We start from the raw sequence: 20316 nt of genomic DNA on the forward strand, positions 1-20316 counted from the left end.
TGGCTATATAAGAACTATCAAACTAACATTCTGTCAAAAGATAAAACATGTGTGCTGTATTTTTCTGTGTAAAGCATCTAACACATTCTTTTGACATAAATCAGAACGCCATTGCGTTCATTTTGATCAATTGCAAATGCATTTTGTATGCAGTTCCTCTTTTGGAAGAGCAAAGAGAAGTTATGGAAAAGTTACGAAATGGAACTGATCATTCTTCTCAAATTGTGTTACTCTAGTAGTCGTGATCTCTTCGCTCTTTTACGCACATTTACATAAACAACACTACCCGGACATACCCAAGGACATAACCTTGGATTTTACTCGTTAACATCATTAATCGTAATATTAAAACCTATCATGAGAGTTGATACGTAGTGTGTGATTCTTCATGCTTGTTTAAATTACTCCACCCGATGACGGGTTCAATTAAAGTGAACCATGCATGTGAACGGTGATTAATTGTTACTTCCCACCTTCACGTCAAAGCGATTGTTCATAAATAGAAATCAAGTTTAAGAATATTTCCATCTCAGCCATTGCGATAGGTCAAAATAACCAAAAAAACCCGATAAAATTATCATTATTGCACGTAAAAAGATCTCCACTTAAAAAAAGCCTTGACTTTCTTCACACACAAACGAGCAAAGTTAATATTTCAGGGGGGACCAACCAAACCTACCCTGAACGCAGACTGACCACTTGAAAGAACTTATAAGTTGGTTATGATACCATTTCTCAGAAAAAAATGTTCAACGAAGAAAAAACTACAAAGGTAACAACTTAAAATAAGCCAATTTACCTGATCTAGATTAAGAAATCCTTCAAATGAAATTATTTGTGAGAGTCCGCGTTTGGAATTAAAAGCCAAGTGTTGAGGCCACAAAAAGCAGCTTCAAATAGACCAATTTCGATATATTAAAATTCAGTCCGAAACAAAAGGCATCATCTCGAGGCTCTGGGGAATAAATTTAAGGATTTGTATGAGTTTATTCCCCAGAGCCTCGAGACGATGCCTTTTTGTTTTGGACTGAATTTTAATATATCGAAATTGGTCTATTATCAGTTGATTTTCATGACTGACGGACCTGTAATTTAGTTCATATGAAGTTTAGTCGTCCTATTTGATAAATCTTTGACAAGTTCCACTCCAAGGCCATTTTACATTTAGTTATCTTAGAACCACTTTAGACCTGACTTAAACACGGCGCTGGAACCGTTTTCGTTTGCTACTGCTAGGTAAGTGTGACCTTTATACTCGAATGACCTGACACGTCTTGGTCTGTCGTGGTGTGGAAGCTCTTGATACCTCGACATAAACTCAGATTCCGAGTGCACATACAAAACTAACACGTCATGATAATATTCGGCCGCGCACAGGAACGTTTGACCACACATCGTAAACGTATGTAAGGTCGAAACGGAACGTCGTTTTGAAAGAGTTTGATTCACATTAACAAACTTTGCACCGTCCCACTTGTAAATCACAATCCCATCAAACTTTATCGCAAATGCAAGGAATACGGTATCGTCGATTGTGAAGGACTTGAGATCCCAGACTCTGTGGCCAAAGATCTGAGGGAATTTCGGGTCAATAAATTTCTTCCCCGACCATTTCATCACGTCTGAAGAATGGGAAGGATCCGAATTGTAAAAGTTTGCAAAAACAATAAATGTTTCGTTGTCTATGGTTAACACTGTACTTGCCCACGCGTCGTGTGTTCTTATTTCCTGTAACTCCTCAAACTTATTGTCCTTCCACTTGTAGATGGGGGAGTTTATACGGTAAGAACTTCCATTGTAAGAATTCGTGACTGCAAGGAACAGTTCCGAATGTATCTTAAAGAAGTTAAAACTGGTTGCTCCGGATGTTGAAATGTTCTGCCAAAGCTCGAAACTGTGTCCTTTCCACTGGAAAACGGAAGAATTTAGATTGTAAATACTTCCATCCCAATGATTGGCGATAGCAATGTAATGTTTATCAGCGATCATAAAGTATTCGATATCGAGTGCTCCAGTGGTGTTTATGGTCTGGTGAAGCGTAAAATTTCCAGCCGACTCGTTTAGTTTGTAGATGTAAGAATCCACCTTGTAATTATATTTACCGGGGGTACCCTCACGATACTGAGCGAAGGCCATAAACAAACTTCCATCAATAGTGAACACTTCAACATCCTCGGCTGACTGTGTTGGCAGGTCTTGGTATTTTGTGAAGTAATTCAATTTGCCAGTACAATCTTCAATTGATAAATAAAAGAAATGTCTCATTATTTTAAACCTCCGCACAATATTAAATAAACAGGATGATATTCCCCATCTTCAATTTGCGCGAAGAAACTTTTTTGTTTTCAAAAAAAAAAAGGTTACTTTTCACTATAGGTACGATTTCAGGAAGATACTCAGGCTTTATCCACGTGTTCCCTATTAATCTGTTAATGGCATCAGTGCAGGTCTTGATAATTTTTGTAAGTGAATCAATTTGCTGGTGCAACCTTGATGAATAAGAGAATATGGCTGTGTCGCTAGGGCGTTACCCATACAATATTAAAAAGCCAGGATAACATGAAAAAGTTTCAGTTTTTCCCAAGTCAAGTTTGCTCTTAGAAATAAACTTTTTTAAAAAGTTTTCATTTTTAGCTTTAGCACGATTTCGAAAGTGTTTCATTCGTTTCGGGAAGAGCCCCAGATGTGATTTTTTTCGTTTCATTTACTGACCAGTAAATGGCGTCAGTGTCACGTACGATGAACATTGTTGGCTTGCTTTAAAATGTATGAGTTTTTCGCGTTAAAGCAGTCCTGACCTGAAAGATTAGGATTTGCCGTTGACATATATTTTGCGTTAAATTGCTACCATGGCCAAAAAATCAATTCTTTTTTTTCTTTGGAGTTATGTTAACTTACCACTAATTGACCCAAGTCTAGAGCCTTGATTTCAAAAGACACCTGTTAATTTTAACTGGAATTTTCTTACTTAATGGTCCACCATTACTAACTTTAAAATCTCGAGAGAGCTGGATCGAGCAGAAAATGACGTCAAATTCTCACTGGCTCAAATAGTGCCCCTGAGACCAAAAACCAATTCTTAATTTTTCTCAGGATTTCAAAAATATGTTAACTAAACACTGACCAACCAAAGTTTTAAGCCTTGATTTTAAAAAGACACCTGTTTTTTAAACTATAATTTTCTTACTATAATGGTCCGCCATTACTAACTTAAGTTCTGGAGAGAGCTGGATCGAGGAGAAAATGACGTCAAAGGCTCACTAGTTTAAGAATGCAATTCGTGTGTACGCCGCAGAATTAATATGCAGCATGGGAGTTTTGGGCTTTCAGACTTTAAAACTCGCGGTTTGCATAAACAAGAAGCTGCATTTAAGCTAGTGAGTAAATGACGTCACTTTTCCCTAGATCCAACCCTCAGAGGTCCAATCAGTCAGTTTTGAACGTGTGTAATGGCGGACCTTTCACTCAAAGTAAACAGCCTTTGGATAAAAATTCAAAGCTCAAATTTTTCCCAGTCAGGTGTTAAGCAAACACACTTTAAAAATTTGAAAAAAAGGGAAGTGATTTTTTGAACATAGTAGCACTTTAACTCCTTGTGATTTCGCTCCAAACAGGCCGAACAAGTTGCATTAAGTTCCCCGAATTGTCATTTTCCTAATGGCTGATTCCTAGTGATTCCTGAGTAGTTCAAGTCCTTTTACGGTGGGCGCTAACAGCTAGTTTTGCACTTTATATCGAAATTACGATTTTGTCCGTTTGCCCACAGAGAGGACTGCAACTACCAGGGACTCAGTGGGAACTTACCATTAGCAAAATGCGCCGTTGGCAGTTGATTGTCCAGCGGCCGAGCGTATGAGAGGCATAGGTCTATTTAACAAATAGAATCTATGTTGCCGTGCGTCTGTTCAGGAATAGATCACAGACGACGTCAAAACGTGTCAAGAACAAAAAAGTGCAGCCGGGTGTGTCACTGATGTTCTTACCACATTTTGACGCCATCTGTGATCCATCACTAAACATAAGCACGGCGAAAAATATAATTTTTACCACAATTGCTTGTAATCTCGCAATCTGATTGGCTAATTGGCCGTTGTCGATAAGAGTCTAGACAACACTGCTCGCGTCATGCTCGTGTCAATTTGTCACGCAATGTAATAGCCAATCAGGAACCCTCATTTTGGGAAATAAACCAATCGTATTGCGAGAAAGTTATAGACAACGCTTGCTCTTTCTTTGTGTCATGAGTTTGGTTTCCCTCAGAAATAAACACTTTCTTTGGCATTGAATATTGTGGTAAAAAACAAATCGAAAGTGGTTCGGCGTTGGCTGCGCCTCTTGAGTCCACAACATTTTGACCACCGTGATGACGAATATCATTGTTGATAAGAGTACAGACAACGCTAAACCACTTTCGATTTGTTAAATATTTGTTTTATAAAATAAAGAATTAAAGTTTTGATGATGACGTCAGCTTTGCGTTTGTCCTCTAATAGATCATAAGGTGAGAAACCAATGCGTGCATTATTGAGCTTATATTATAAATCTTGATTGACCTAAGAAACTGGTTTGCATTCCTTTTTTGAAGAACATTTATTCTTGCATTAAAAAGCAAGTTGTGACCTCATCTCATGGATACACCCATACCTCACACTAGCTTGTGGGAGGGGTTAACAAAGCTTAAATCAGACGCGGCGACAAGAGTGGTCTACGACAAGCCCGTGTTGTATCGGTCTCTGGAAAACTTGTCACAGTACACTATGCTTTAATTTAAATGCTTTGAATTGTCCTACTACAGTCCACCCTTTTTGTTTCTGACAAAAAATAATGGCTAAGCTCTAAACGAACTAGTGATATTTCCAATACGAATAAAAGGAACACTACTGCTATTGTACCTGAACATGAAAGTCCATCACCAGTAAAGCCTGTCTTGCATGTGCAGTTGAAGGTTCCAGCCATATTTGCACAAGTTGCATTTTCATTGCAATCATGGATACCGGTGCTGCATTCATCGACATCTGAATACCAAGAAAGGATACAGGTACTCAATTAACGATTTCTAAAGCCTTTTGATAAAAATCATCCAGCAGTTGATCTTCGTTCACCATCATCACTAAAGAAGCATGACTGTTTGAACAAGGCCTTGACTTACGAATGTGGCCAACCACAAAAAAACTATCATCACATCTTATATGAGAGTTTATGCTTGTGACGAATAGTACGTTAAAAAATTCGCAGCTCAAAATGAACTAGTGATATTTCCTGGCAATACGAATAAAGGTAACATTAAGCTATTGTACCTGAACATGACCGTCCATCTCCAGTAAAGCCTGGCTTGCATGTGCAGTTGAAGTTTGCAGCTGTATTTGTCGAAGTTGCATTTTCATTGCAATCATGGATACCGGTGCTGCATTCATCGACATCTGAATACCAAGAAAGGGATACAGGTACTCAATTAACGATTTTTAAATCCTTTTGATAAAAATCATCCAGCAGTTGATCTTTGTTCACCATCGTCACTGAACAAGCATGACTGTTTGAACAAGGCCTTGACTTACGAATGTGGCCAACTACAAAAAAATATATTCTCATATTTTATGACGAATAGTATGCTAAAAAATTCGCAGCTCAAAATGAACCAGTGATATTTTCTGGCAATACCCGTTTCGCCTATGTTGGTATTCTTACATAGTGTGCAGGTTAAGAAATAGATGACTTTTGCGGAGATGCATGTAAAGTGGTCAGTGATTTTAACGGATCGATTCGGTCCTGAGATCCTAACCATGTTAGGAATAAAAACTTTCAGTCAAAGGCATCATTTTATCTACAAGCGTACACTACAAACCAACAGATTCCCATAACTACTTGTTGCATTCGTCCTCTCATCCACAACACGTAAAAACGCCATCCCATTCTCTCAATTTCTTAGACTAAGACCCCTCTGTAGTGACGAGTCCAATTTTAACAGCAAGTGCGAGGAAATGTGCCAGTTTGTATTTGGGAAAACATCGTGTCCAAGAAATCGATCGCGAAACCGCACTCCAAACGTCACAGAACGAAGAAACCCAACAGAATTCCATTCACCCTCACGTATCATCCACAAACCTTGCAGTCAAAAATGTCATTCTCAAAAACTTCAAGATTCTCCGCAATGATCCTGAAAGTAAACATATATTTCCTCTACCACCACTTATTTCATTCAAGCGCGACAAAAACATAGGTAACTTTCTAGTTAGGAGCGCAATTAAATCTGACAACCAACCGGGAACTTTCAAATGTACACGCACACGATGCAAAACTTGTCCTTTTATTTCTAACATGGTTAAGATCTCAGGACCGAATCGATCCGTTAAAATCACTGACCACTTTACATGCATCTCCATTCATGTCATCTATTGCATAACGTGCACACTGTGTACGAAGACCTACATAGGCGAAAGAGGGAGAAGATTGGCGGACCGCTTTTGCGAATACCTACGAGATGTGGAAAAAACGACACAGTCCTAATCACTCCCGCCACAACATGACAATTTGCGGCCTATCCTTAGACCACGCGAACAAACAAAGCCGCAAGAATTTGGAACAAAAATTCATCTTTCAACTAGGCACACCCTATCCTCACGGAATCAATGAACGCCTCTCATTCCATTAATTTATTCACAAATTCGTGTTACTATATTTCCACCAATGGCAAAGCTCTTCCACACCCGCATGACCAACAACACCCACAATTCCTCAATTCGCTCTGACGAAGGGGCTAACGTAACGCTCGAAACGTCAGCTTTCCAAATCGTTCACGGTGGTAACAGAGGTTTTGCACGGTAGCCATGTTGCATTGCAGGAACAAAAGATTATTTTTCCTATGGGAAAAAATGTTATTTCTAATGCAAAACATTTTCATTGTTCCTGCCATGCAACATGGCTGCCGTGCAAAACCTCTATTCGACCTTTATCAACACGTTTGATAAAACCAAATTTTCCTGTTTCACTCTCCCACCGACGCAGCACCACGGTTTCTTTAGAAACTAGAAATTTGTGAACTACATTTAGCCTTAATACTTAATATGGCATTTAATCAGCTATGACAAGCCTTGAGATAAAATGACATTATGATCATGTCATTATGTTTGTTTTTATCATTTCTTATCCAGCCCGGCTCCTAGAATAATTGTGAATTACAACGACAGTAATGAACAAGAACAGGGAGGAATCTAAATAACGAGGTGAGAGAAAAGAACAAAATGGCTACCTTTCCGGCATCCATAGAGTTCCACCCTCATTGATATGTAACCATGCCAAGCTGTTGGTTGGAAACGGATGAACTTCATCTCAATTGGCGAGTTGAGAACATTGTCAACGACAGTGTCGCGGTCTGAGTTTCCAGTGAACTCCTGGGTAAAAAACAAAACAAAGCGAGAAACTGTTACACATTTGCACCGTCGTCATCTCGTCAGCTGCTATACTAGCTATGCTGTTATTCAGATATCAATCATGATTCCCTAGCCAGATTTAATAGTCACTGGTTTCGTTTTATCTTATGATGATTCATGGCAAGAATAACGGAATTGAGAACCTGAAAAATACTAATCAAAGAAAAAGCCATGATGATAATGATAATGATAATGATAATAATAATAATAGTAATAATAATAATAATAATAATAATAAAGATAAGAATGACAAAATTGATCATGATAATGATCAAGAGTATATAATAACGACAAAAATTATATGATGAGATAAGCGAACAAAGAAACCCTAACCTTAAACTTCATTAAGATACTTTAAAAAATGAATCTCAGTGTGAAGAGCTCCTTCCCTATTAAGACTGCTGGTGGAGGGGTCCAACTGGCTGCACAAGGCTTTAACTATTATAATTTTATTTTTGAAACATTGAAACAAAGTCCCAACGATTCACTGTGACATTTTTTCTCTAACGTAACTTGATGTTTTCATGGCAACTAAATTATTAACACTCTTCGGATGGCTCAGAAACTAAACAAAAAACGTTTTACAACATGGCTATTTGTAATTTTGGGGAAATAAGGGATAGTTTGCCACAACTACACTTGTTAATAGCTAGTCTGAAAAGGGCGTCGTTTTCGTGCCAGTGTTACTATTTATAGACCAATTTCAGTAATTCCCAAATCTGGAGGACAAAACAATGGTTGTTCTGTCCCCTGACAGAAACAATCCTTTCAGATGCAAAAAAATCCTATTGTTTTGTCCTCCAGTCTGGGAATTAACTGAAAGGGGTCGACTATACGCAGGAGCTATTGTTTAAGGCCTTATTTTTTTTCGTTTTTAGCTGGTTTTCTTGTCCCGACCCACATTTCAATTCGTAATCAGTAATTTATTAACCATCGATTAATAAGTTGTGCGAAACTTACATTCAATTACTCGTTCTCATGAACAATAACAATAATGATGTCAATGGATTTAGTACTAAAGCACTAATTGGGGACACTAACGAAATTAACTCAAAACCGGAGTAACTGGAGAAAAATCTCTCGGAGCAGAGTAGAGAACGAACAATCTCAAAGCCACATATGACGCCGAGTTTCTGGAACGAACCGGGGCCACAATGGTCTGAGGCGAGTGCTCTCACCATGATTGCCCCACCACTGCTCCCTTCGTGAGTCTGCGAAGACGAAACTCAATGTACTTTGCTGGGTAACAATTATTGCCTTGTGAAATCAACGGATGTAGACTGACTAGATGTACACGGCTACCTCCTACGAATATGTTTCCTGTTGGGAGACTAGTTCATATCTGCTCAGTCTGCGTTCCTAAAGTCTCATTTTACTTTCCAGGAGTAACTGAATAGTTCAAAGCAACATATATGAAATATTTGTTTTAACCTTCACTACTCCTTGCTCCTTGTAGTATTGGAAAGTCACACCATCGTTACTGTACTGCAGCTTGTACTTTGTCACCCACTGAGTGTTGACTCCATAAGGCCAACTGCGGTTGTAATTTCTTCCTTGCGTTGCGACACGGGTTATTATGGCGTTACCCAGACAAATCTGCAGCCATTGATTGCTATTATTGCAAGCGGCTACCCAAGCTCCTGCCTTGCTTGTGGTTTCTTTATAGTTCAGTCTTCCTTGATTGGGGGCATGGTTGCTATTCCATTGTGAAGAGGCTCTAATTTGCAAGTCTGAGATTAGACCACTTTCCATGCCGAGATTAAAATCACACTCTAGAAAGAAAAACAAACAACATGCATGATTTTAGCTCAGATTTACAGGAAAGCCACGAGATTTTACATGAAAGTCATTAATGTTGATGACCCATAAACCTAGCCTCCCATGCAGTCGTTTTTAGTGGAGTCGCATTTCACCTCCTCCTAAAAACAATGGCTTGGGAAGCCACCATTTAAACTTTATTCTGGAAGCAAACGAATGAACAGACAAAGGACGAAGAATACGAGGAGGGTAGTAATAATGCCCTTGTGGATGTACTGAGAGACGTGTGATCACTCGAGGAATCTATTATGTTAGAATTATTTTTCATTGAACGAAATGATATATATGAAATGGACCATATATTGACCCTGACTCCGGTTATGAAATCAAGTGAAGCTAAAACCTGCGATCATGACCTCCCTTCCTACTTATCATTTTGGGGAAGCAGGGCATGATACATTTCCTGTACGGATCGCATGTGAAAAAGTCGAGAAATTGGCCTTTTTGTCTGGTTGGCCGAGAAACAATAGAGCTCTTGGAGCCTCGCTCCGATTGGTTACAGAAATGCAAATCATACTTAAGGACGTTCGCGCTAATTGTTTGTGCACAACGTTACTGCGCAGGTAACGCGACTGTAATATGTCACGCATTACTTCGAGCATTAGTGAAGTTGAGGTTTTAAAACCTTTGCAAAAACCGTGGACGATAACTCTTGCACAGCGTTAGTTCAGGGAAGATCGTGATCAGTCAAAATTGATTTAAAATATTTATGAAAGTCAAGTAGACTACTGCACGACTGATATTCGCGAGGTTTTATCAGTCGTGCACTCGTCTACTTGACTTTCACACAGATTTTTCAAGCATCAGTTAAAATAACATGGCGACAAAAACGTCGAGGAAAAAATTCCAGGCCGGCAAAAGAACTGCACAGTTATTTCCGAATCATCATGAAACTTCAAAGAGAAGTGAGCGGGAGTATGGAAAGCTCTGGAAAAGGTGGCTGATCGAGTACACTAGTGGCTGAAAGTTTGGAAAACTCGAGGACGAACCGTTGCGTAAATTTAATGGGGCTGTTTCTTTTTAATGTTTTTATTACCCTACGAACTTAAGTTCAAAGTGAATGCATATTTTAAAGTTCTTTTCCTTTACTTTCGTGAAAATTGAGCAGTATTTTCGTCCTCGTCAGCTTGAATATTGCGGACCTGCGTGGAAACAATCAGCGATTGAATTTCACAAAAAAACACACTCCAGAGGATGAGCATGAAGGCAATGGAGAGATATTATACAAAACACCAACCAAATGAAGGTGACCCCTGCTTAAAACTTTGTTGCTATGCTCGAGAAGGGTTTTTTTTTTTCGGTAAAAACCTTTCATCTCTTCAACGATCGATCCTCTCTTGGGTTCCAGTCCTAGTTCTAGTCCTTGCCCGACAGGTCACGCAAAAGCGTGACAAACGAACTTTTCCAAGAGCTTTGCAAAATCACATCGATTTTACTCGTTCAGATCATCGGTGACCCCTATTTTTTTAATCATGAATCACTTACTTTACTTGCTATCTACAAAATATGATGAAATGAAAAAATTCTCACCGTAAGAAGTAATCTTTTTTTAACATTTTCCTTCCTCGGGCCATCGAATTCCGGTAATGGTTGCAACGGATAGAGCTTACGAAAACGCTCGTCGAGGATGAACTCTACTGTTTACCACATCCCTAGCGGCATACAATTATCTAAAAATCTCACTCCTAAAAACCTATGCACGGAAACTTTCACTCCAACAGTTTATTTTTATGATTTTCGATGGATGAGCAGATGAGTCTACATCTCGCTATTATGACCGATTTCTCGAAATTAAGGCATTTTTCCACTGCCATTTTCTCCGAAACAAAGTCGGTGACCCCCATTTTTTTTTTCATTTTTGGAGTAAGTACTTTATGACCTAACTCTAGGCGAGAAATGAAGAAAATCTCACCGTAGGAAGATTTTGGCGCGAACGTCCTTAAGTTAAATCAGTTAACATCTGATCATATTATGCTCGTCGAGAAGGATTTGAACAGGAATGATGTTTGGATTTGTTTACAGCTGCTGTTGCCTCGACTTCAGATTTTTTTCAAAAATCTTTAAAGGATGAGCAGGGAGAATGCATCCGAAGCATGGTTTGTCTGAAAGAAGACATTGTAGTTGTATTTCCTACGGGATTTACAGTCCCGAACTTCTAGAAAAAATGCATCGCTCCACTTCCACCGACTCGAAAGTGTTGTAGTGGTGGTAAATCCTTTGGAATGTATTCGGAAGCAACAAGTCGTGAATCCAAAAAGAGCCGAATAGAACTTAATGCTGCCACAATCGAGGAATCAGCTGAGCTTGACAGAGAAATTCGGCATTGTTTACGGAAGCGTTGAACAATGGTTTAGTGACACTTACAAAAAGTAGTAGCCAAAACGCGGGGCCGGGGTCGGGGCCGGGGCTGGGGCCGAGGCCGGGGCCGGGGTCGGGGTGTCATTTTTTTTCAAAATGTTTTCGTTTCAATTTTTGTAGTTATTCTCCCATACTGTTATTTTTTAATGTTCGGCATCTTTCCTTTATCTATGTTGGAGATTAGTCAAAAAAATATAAGTTTGCTTTTCGAAAAGAATTTCCAACTGAAATTTAATACGTTAAAGGGGCTAGGTCACGCTATTTTAGGTAATTTTGTTTAATTTTGTTAATTATGAGCTCTAAACGTCAAATTGGCAGAGCAAGAATCTTTCATTTGCAAAATCACGGCCACATAACAACTGAGAATGCTTTTTCAGCTTTGTAAATGAAATTTTGACATAGACTGATATAAATTTGAAAAAAGGTGGGCCGACGTTTTTCAAATTTACCCAAATTCAATCCATTTCAATCCTCTCCAGGTTTGTCCATCCATGTCCCTTCTTGGCTTCCCTGTGTTTTGTTAGAGTTCTTCTATAGTTTTGAACAGTTATTTTGATATTTTTGTTAATTCTATGACCATTCGATCAGTGCTGAAATTGCCTAAAATTGCGTGACCTAGCCCCTTTAAACTAAGTGATTCGCGCTTCGCGCGTTAAGTTATGTTGCCTAATTGTTTTAATGTATGGCACTATATTTGCAATTTTATTTACCACAGCAAGTTTGCATGAGTTGAAAGGTGACAACTAATTAGAAATTCAGAAATATATAAATCGAAACTGCAATCGCGCAAATTACTTTTTCACTTTCCTCCGATCAAGAACGTTAAAGACAATCAATAGAAGAAATCAAACCATAAGATCGTGTAGATTAGAAGACACAAATTGTAATATATTCAAGAAATCAGTTGCATTCTTCTTTTAGCCTATCGCCGGCATTCCAAAACATTAATCTACTTCTGTAATATTTTCCTTTCAGTCGACTACTTCAACGACATATGGATCGAGCAGCTAGTACGAATAAAAATCTGAAAATCTACAGGATCATTGGCTCGTGCGCAGGTGCGAATCACCTAGAAACACTGAAGACTCGCCGAGCTCCACATTTTAAAACCACATTTTAATGTTTACTTCGTAAGAAACTTCTCCGCAATACAAGTAAAACGAAACAGAACATAGCCATAATTCCACTATGGTCGTCACGCAAACGTTCTCAGTTGCTTGTTTTCGCAAAAATGTTCTAAGTGTAGTTGTGCTTTTTCTCGTAAAATTGGATTCGATCCCTTGAAGTCCGAATAGAATTGGCTAGCTAGTTCCTATGCGACTGACTTTAATACAAACCGTTTGTGGTAAATCAGACAACAACATTGACAACAACACGAACAAACAGGCAAAAAGAACGCTGCATGACTGCGTGACGATCATCGTGGAACTGTGATTCTGTTGTTTTTTTTTTTTTCGAAGTGAATATTACGATGGGACTCTGTCTGGCAGTTAGCGTGTATTCCATAATCTCCAATTTTAGCAATTTCGGAAATTCTCTTAATTTCGAACAACAAACTTCGATTTTCGGAAAGACATAAAATGCCCCTTAAGAGCTTTCATAGCTTCCGTAGGTTCCTCAATTTTTTTGACTTATTGCCACCATAAATGACAGTCATTCGAGAATGACGACAAAATGACCCAAATTTTGGAAAAAAAGACACCCCGACCCCGACCCCGGCCCCGCGCTTTGGCTACTACCGTTTAAGAATGCAATGCGTGTGTACGCCGCAAAATTAATATGCAGCACTGGAGTTTTGGGCTTTCAGACTTTTGAACTCGTGTTTTGCATAAACAAGACGCTGCATTTACACGTTAAAATTTTGAGGTTGTGAGTAAATGACGTCACTTTCCCCTAGATCCAACCCTCTGAGGTCCAATCAGTCAGTTTTGAACGTCAGAAAATTCAAAGCTCAAAATTTGGCCAGTCAGGTGTTAAGCAAACACACTTTTAAAATTTGAAAAAAAAGGAAGTAATTTTTTGAACATAAGTAGCACTTTAACTCCTTGTGGTTTTGCTCCAAACAGGCGGCACAAGTTGCATTAAATTTCCCGAATTGCCATTTTCCTAATGGTTGATTCCTAGTGATTCCTGAGTAGTTTAAGTCCTTTTACGGTGGGCGCTAACAGCTAGTTTTGCACTTTATATCGAAATTACGATTTTGTCCCTTTGCCCCCACAGAGGACTGCAAGTACCAGGGACTCAGTAGGAACTTACCATTAGCAAAATGCGCCGTTGGCAGTTGATTGTCCAGCGGCCGAGCTTATGAGAGGCATGGGTCTATTTAACAAATAGATTCCATGTTGGCGTGCGTCTGTTCAGTAATAGATCGACGTCAAAATGTGGTAAGAACAAAAAAGTGCAGTCGAGTGTGTCACTGATGTTCCTACCACATTTTGACGCCATCTGTGATCAATCACTAAACATATACGCACGGCGAAAAATATGATTTTTACCACAATTGCTTGTAATCTCGCAATCTGATTGGCTAATTGGCCGTTGTCGATAAGAGTCTAGACAACACTGCTCGCGTCAATTTGTCACGCAATGTAATAGCCAATCAGGAACCCTCATTTTGGGAAAAAAACCAATCGTATTGCGAGAAAGTTATAGACAACGCTTGCTCTTTCTTTGTGTCATGAGTTTGGTCTCCCTCTGAAATAAACACTTTCTTTGGCATTGAATATTGTGGTAAAAAACAAATCGAAAGTGGTTCGGCGTTGGCTGCGCCTCGTGAGTCCGAATATCATTGTCGATAAGAGTACAGACAACGCTGAACCACTTTCTATTTGTTAAATACTTGTTTTATAAAATAATGACGTCTGCTTTGCGTTTGTCCTCTAATAGATCATAAGGTGAGAAACCAATGCGTGCATTATTGAGCTTATTATATAAACCTTGATTGACCTAGGAAACTGGTTTGCATTCCTTTTTTGAAGAACATTTGTTCTTGCATTAAGAAGCAGGCTGTGACCTCATCTCATGGAAACACCCATACCTCACACTAGCTTGTGGAAGGGGTTAACAAAGCTTAAATCAGACGCGGCGACAAGAGTGGTCTACGACAAGCCCGCGTTGTATCGGTCTCTGGAAAACTTGTCACAGTACACGATGCTTTAATTTGAATGCTTTGAATTGTCCTAGTACAGTCCACCCCTTTTGTTTCTGACAAAAAATAATGGCTCAGCTCTAAACGAACTAGTGATATTTCCAATACGAATAAAAGGAACACTACTGCTATTGTACCTGAACATGAAAGTCCATCACCAGTAAAGCCTGTCTTGCATGTGCAGTTGAAGGTTCCAGCCGTATTTGCACAAGTTGCATTTTCATTGCAATCATGGATACCGGTGCTGCATTCATCGACATCTGAATACCAAGAAAGGATACAGGTACTCAATTAACGATTTTTAAAGCCTTTTGATAAAAATCATCCAGCAGTTGATCTTCGTTCACCATCATCACTAAACAAGCATGACTGTTTGAACAAAGCCTTGACTTACGAATGTGGCCAACCACAAAAAAAAACTATCATCACATCTTATATGAGAGTTTATGCTTCTGACGAATAGTACGTTAAAAAATTCGCAGCTCAAAATGAACTAGTGATATTTCCTGGCAATACGAATAAAGGTAATACTTAGCTATTGCACCTGAACATGACCGTCCATCTCCAGTAAAGCCTGGCTTGCATGTGCAGTTGAAGTTTCCAGCTGTATTTGTACAAGTTGCATTTTTATTGCAATCATGGATACCGGTGCTGCATTCATCGACATCTGAATACCAAGAAAGGGATACAGGTACTCAATTAACGATTTTTAAATCCTTTTGATAAAAATCATCCAGCAGTTGATCTTTGTTCACCATCATCACTGAACAACCATGACTGTTTGAACAAGGCCTTGACTTACGAATGTGGCGAACTACAAAAAAAAGTTTTCTCATATTTTATATGAGAGTTTACGCTTCTGACAAATAGTATGCTAAAAAATTCACAGCTCAAAATGAACCAGTGATATTTTCTGGCAATACGATTTATAAAAGTAACACTTAGCTATTGTACCTGTACATGACCGTCCGTCTCCGGTAAAGCCTAGCTTGCATGTGCAGTTGAAGTTTCCAGCCGTATTTGTACAAGTTGCATTTTCATTACAATCATGGCTCCCGGTGTTGCATTCATCGATATCTAAATGAGAAAAGGATACAGGTACTCAAAGTTTCAAAGTTTGATAAAAATCATCGAGCAATTCACTTTGATCTTTGTTCACCATCATCAACTATGATGACTGTTTGAAAGGCGCCTCAATGACTTTGAATTTGAATGTGGCTATAACAGCGAGAGAAATACCATCCTATTTTTTATCGGACTGATACTTCTGACCAACCTTTGGCCAAAAAAGCGAGGGTCGAAATGAACTCAGGCTATTGAATTTCCAATACGGCTAAAAGCGAGGAACACAACTGCTTTTGCACTTGAACATGAAAGTCCATTTTTAAAATCACTTCTGCTTTCGCAGAACCTTCTCTTTCCTTCTTCAACTTTAATTTTTTAATAGCTGCCACACTTAAACGTTGTACGTTCCTAGGAAAGCAGCAAAAAAAGGTGATGACATTAGCCTGTCCTTACCGTTTTCGCACTTTTCTCCTGTAAATCCCTGTGGACACTCACAGGCATAGTTCTTCTCAGTGTATCCCAAAAGACACTTTCCATTCTTGGGGCATGGATTGTAACAGCAAGGATTCTGATGAGGTAAGATAATCATAATGTATCGAATTCAGTTCAGAGCACGAAGTTCCTTGGCTCAAATGTATGATTCGCGAGATATTTGTCTTACTTTTTGGTTTGCCTTGCCTGTTAACATATACTCAATCGTTTCCCAACACTGTAGTAGATTAAGATATCGAAAAATCGTTTTATAGGACTAGCCATGTCATTTCCACGTTTTGCTACACTATTGGTGAGTGTAATTAGTTTCACATCCTATAAACGAATCACTTTTAATGCGGGAAGTAAAAGCTGAGATAAAACTGAGATTTAGCCTGACAACAAAAGCAAAGCAATACCCACACCACTTCAGTTATACTGAGAAGGGGTGAAATCTGGCCGAATCGTTTCAATTTAACATGAGATACCTTTGCGCCTCTGTATGTCCAACCCTGACTTGGCTTGAGATCTTTCGGGTGCTGGCAGTGGTCCGAATCACTCAGTTCACAGATGACGCTGCTTGGAGATTTTCCGCTACCAATGTTGACAGACACACACTTGTTTTCCAAGAGACACCAATGTTCACATCCGTATTTTCCCACAGTGAAATTCATAAAGACGTGTCCTTGAAAGTATTGGCCCGTTTGTAGAGGAAGAAGGTGGATGGTTCGAGGGGAACAATCTATGCAGAATGACACATGTCACTGATGCAAATTACTAACAGCCAAAGGTCACAAAATATTGGCGGGAAATAAGTAAAGTAAAGTAAAGTAAGTAAAGTAAGTAAGTAAACCTTTATTTATACACGCTTGCCCCGTCAACTTAATAATTATCCCTAAAAGCTGATTTCCATAAGGGGCGTGTGGTTACAATAAAATGAGCAAATCGAATAACATAACTATTTACAATTATTTACAGTTTGTTCTTTGTTTTTTTGTACTTACCATAAATTACCAGCTAATAATTCTATTCACTAAAAATATTTCTACTTTCTCCATAGTAGGAGAGCAGCAAAAATCAGCTAAAGGTGCGTGCATTAATTTTGTTATTAAAGATTGAAAGGGTGTCAGATTCACCGTCGAAGTGTAGCAGGAAGCGAGTTCCACAATTTTGCTTCACTCTAGCAAAAACGTTTTTTTTTTTTTCGATATTCATTTTTGGGTAGCGGTATCTGCAGTGAGGCGGAGGATGTCGTAAGTTTATGATGTGATATATCATTCCTACTTATGAAAACAGAGTTAACTGAATAGAGTGTAATGTGAAGTGCTAGATTTCAATCCCATATGAACCATGTGAGCGTTAGCCCTACAGATGGAAATGTGCCCACACAAGGACAGAGAAAAACTCTAACCTATCCTTCTACTTATGAAAAGATCGGCAAGGCAGTAAGGAGCCAACCCATTGACTATTTTATACATTTGCTTTGCCTTAGGCTTAGCCCGTTGAGTTTCTAGATTTTCCCAGCCTAAGAGACCTAAAGCCTCGGTGGCGGGAGTATCATTGAATAGATTCATTAATCAGCCGAGCTGATCTATTCGGAAGTTTCTGGAGCTCGTTAGCTAGCCCCTTCCCTAGGTTATCCCATACTTCACTACAGTAAATTATGGTGTGGCTGGATTAAAGCAGAGTGCCTCCCTCGACAAACTCCTGAATTTGTCTGAAACCTCCTACTCCCGAACTAACTCTTTTGGCAACATTCTGAATGTGCCTTGTCCCAAGATAGATGCTGGTCGATTTCTTTGCCAAGAACCCTACTTTGGTAAACCTGTTTAAGATTTTCCTCCATTAATTTCAATACACGATTGAGACTGTAAGTTTCTTAGCTTGTAGTTAGAACGGATTTGCATATATTCTGTTTTTGCTACATTTAGACTTAATTTCATTTACGCATAAGAGGAAGAAAAGAGGGCCAAGAATATACCCTTAAAGAATACCACAGGTAATTTGTGTTTCCGACCCTGTCCAGATGACATCGTATCATTTAACTGAAAATGATTTTGACTTGCGGTTGCTCCAAGTGCAGTGATACCATATAGTTCAAACTTGCGCAGCAGAATCCTATGATTCACGGCCGGTATAAAATGCATTTTTTAAGTCCAAGAACACAACAAGGTTAAGCACTCTTCTATCCATATTAACATAGTAGCTGTTTGAGCTATGTAAGAGAGCTGCAGCAGTCGAGTCACGTTTGCGGAAGCCAAATCGATGATACGAAAGCATATTATTAGATGTAAGGTACTCATATATTCATAAGTTCTGTGGAAAAGGTTTGCCTCTGATTCTTGATATTTTTCAACAGACGTTTCAGCTAATTCTTAAGCATTCATCAGTGATATGAAAGCGAAGTTCGTTATCATACGCTATTTAAAGTAACGTAGCGCGAAGCTTGCGCGCGTGGCCATGCAATTCATGCTCGCACGATGCCTTTGTAGGCTTCTAGAAGTTTGATATGATCGTTCGCAACGTTCGGGTCTAAAGTAGAGTGCCAGGCTTCGAGGAAAAGTCGCCCGCGGTCATTAGCTTCGAAACCAACAACCTTGACGTAGATACTTTTTTCCGTTACTTTGGTTATTACTGGCAAGATAGAAATCGGTTTGTAATTATCTGGTGCAGTTTTTGGCCCTATTTTTAAAAAGAAGCAAGACCCTGGCAATTTCCCAATCTTCAGGGAAGCTGCTCGAGACGATGGCGTTCAGTTTGAATATATATGTTAATGATGGAGAAATAGCGTAAGTCGCAATTTTCAAAACATTTGCAGAGATTTGGTCAATGCCTGTGGCTCCCGACTTTGAAAGACTCTTCAAAAGCTTGAGATTTTTGCCGTTAGACACAAGCTTAAAGTGTGACAAACTGGAGTGACAGGGCTTCACATACTGCTCAAATGAAATAAATGAAACAGTAAATTAACGACAGACAATAATATTCACGTGACTTTGGAGTTTATGACACATGATCTTTTCTTGTAATCTCATTTTCAAAACCGTTTTGTCTCCAGAGCATTGATTATCTAATTTCTACGACGGAATGGCTTCTGATGAATTGATGCCCAATGTTACAAAATTTGTCAAACTTAGTTTTGAACTAGGGGTTACGTTTATGCAAACGTTGGCCGCGTAGCTCTTATATTTCAACAGACTGGATTAACTATGAGAGTGTGATGTGAAGTGCTATTTTCTACCCATGTAAACCATGTGAGCGTTAGTCCTACCAATGGAAATGGGCCCACACAAGGACAGAGAAAAACTCTGACCAGGGTGGGAAATGAACCCACGACCTTCGGGTTAGATCACCGCTGCTCTACCGACTGAGCTACAAGGTCAGACGGGAGCAGGTCGTGGGAATTGAAGATGTCAAATTCACGGCATTCCCACCCTAGTCAGAGTTTTTCTCTACCCTTATGTGGGCCCATTTCCATTAGTAGGGCTAACGCTCACATGGTTTACATGGGTAGAAAATAGCACTTTACATCACACTCTCATAGTTAATCGCATCAGCTTCCATGCTCTATAAGAGTTCCTGAATTAGATGTTGACAAGAACTTTTTTCTCACCTTGATTAGCAAGTGTTTTGATCTTAAGGCAAGCCAGCCAAAGAAAGGAGATAACCAGGCAGTCGAGAACAAAAGGGCGATAGCGTCTAATGTTTGGAGCATCAGACACCATAAAGCTGGATAGGACTCTAAGAAAACTTGGTCGATCGCGAAAGGTTTGCCGCCCTTATATACGTTACATGTCTTTTGAGGGCATCATTTATTCATCAGTCGGTAATGACAATTAAAGGAATTGTTTTTCTAATGATCTATATAAATTGAAACAGGGCCCAAAGTAAATATGTTGTTTACTACATGTATGTAAGAAAACGATTACCTGGATGCGTCATACTGAGCAAACGATTTCGTCGTTTAAGCTTGTTCTGTCTAGAAACTGAGTACTTATGGTGGATGCCTAATTTGTTCATGTACATAGCATG

At 39.1% G+C, this 20316-nt stretch overlaps 3 protein-coding genes across 3 annotated transcripts; all 3 read right to left on the reverse strand.

Moving 5' to 3' along the window:
* Positions 1–1068: 1068 nt before the first annotated feature.
* On the reverse strand, positions 1069–4991 carry LOC137984068 (thrombospondin-type laminin G domain and EAR repeat-containing protein-like). The gene is made up of 2 exons (XM_068831279.1): positions 4893–4991; positions 1069–2234 (listed from the first exon to the last, which is right to left on the reverse strand). Exons 1-2 carry the CDS (start codon positions 4954–4956, stop codon positions 1174–1176), a joined length of 1125 nt encoding a protein of 374 aa, XP_068687380.1. The 5' UTR covers positions 4957–4991; the 3' UTR covers positions 1069–1173.
* A 292-nt stretch (positions 4992–5283) lies between these two features.
* LOC137981809 (retinoschisin-like) lies at positions 5284–15418 on the reverse strand. The gene is made up of 5 exons (XM_068828856.1): positions 15307–15418; positions 14889–15011; positions 8859–9199; positions 7247–7388; positions 5284–5420 (listed from the first exon to the last, which is right to left on the reverse strand). The coding sequence occupies exons 1-5, from the start codon at positions 15416–15418 to the stop codon at positions 5284–5286; spliced, it is 855 nt and encodes a 284-aa protein (XP_068684957.1).
* A 28-nt stretch (positions 15419–15446) lies between these two features.
* LOC137981810 (notch homolog 2 N-terminal-like protein A) lies at positions 15447–20016 on the reverse strand. Its single transcript, XM_068828857.1, has 5 exons — positions 19898–20016; positions 16776–17029; positions 16270–16384; positions 15706–15828; positions 15447–15565 (listed from the first exon to the last, which is right to left on the reverse strand). The coding sequence occupies exons 1-5, from the start codon at positions 20007–20009 to the stop codon at positions 15447–15449; spliced, it is 723 nt and encodes a 240-aa protein (XP_068684958.1). The 5' UTR covers positions 20010–20016.
* Positions 20017–20316: the final 300 nt, after the last annotated feature.

Source organism: Montipora foliosa, chromosome 13, assembly GCF_036669935.1.
Source record: "Montipora foliosa isolate CH-2021 chromosome 13, ASM3666993v2, whole genome shotgun sequence".
In the NCBI taxonomy this organism is placed as follows: Eukaryota; Metazoa; Cnidaria; class Anthozoa; order Scleractinia; family Acroporidae; genus Montipora; species Montipora foliosa.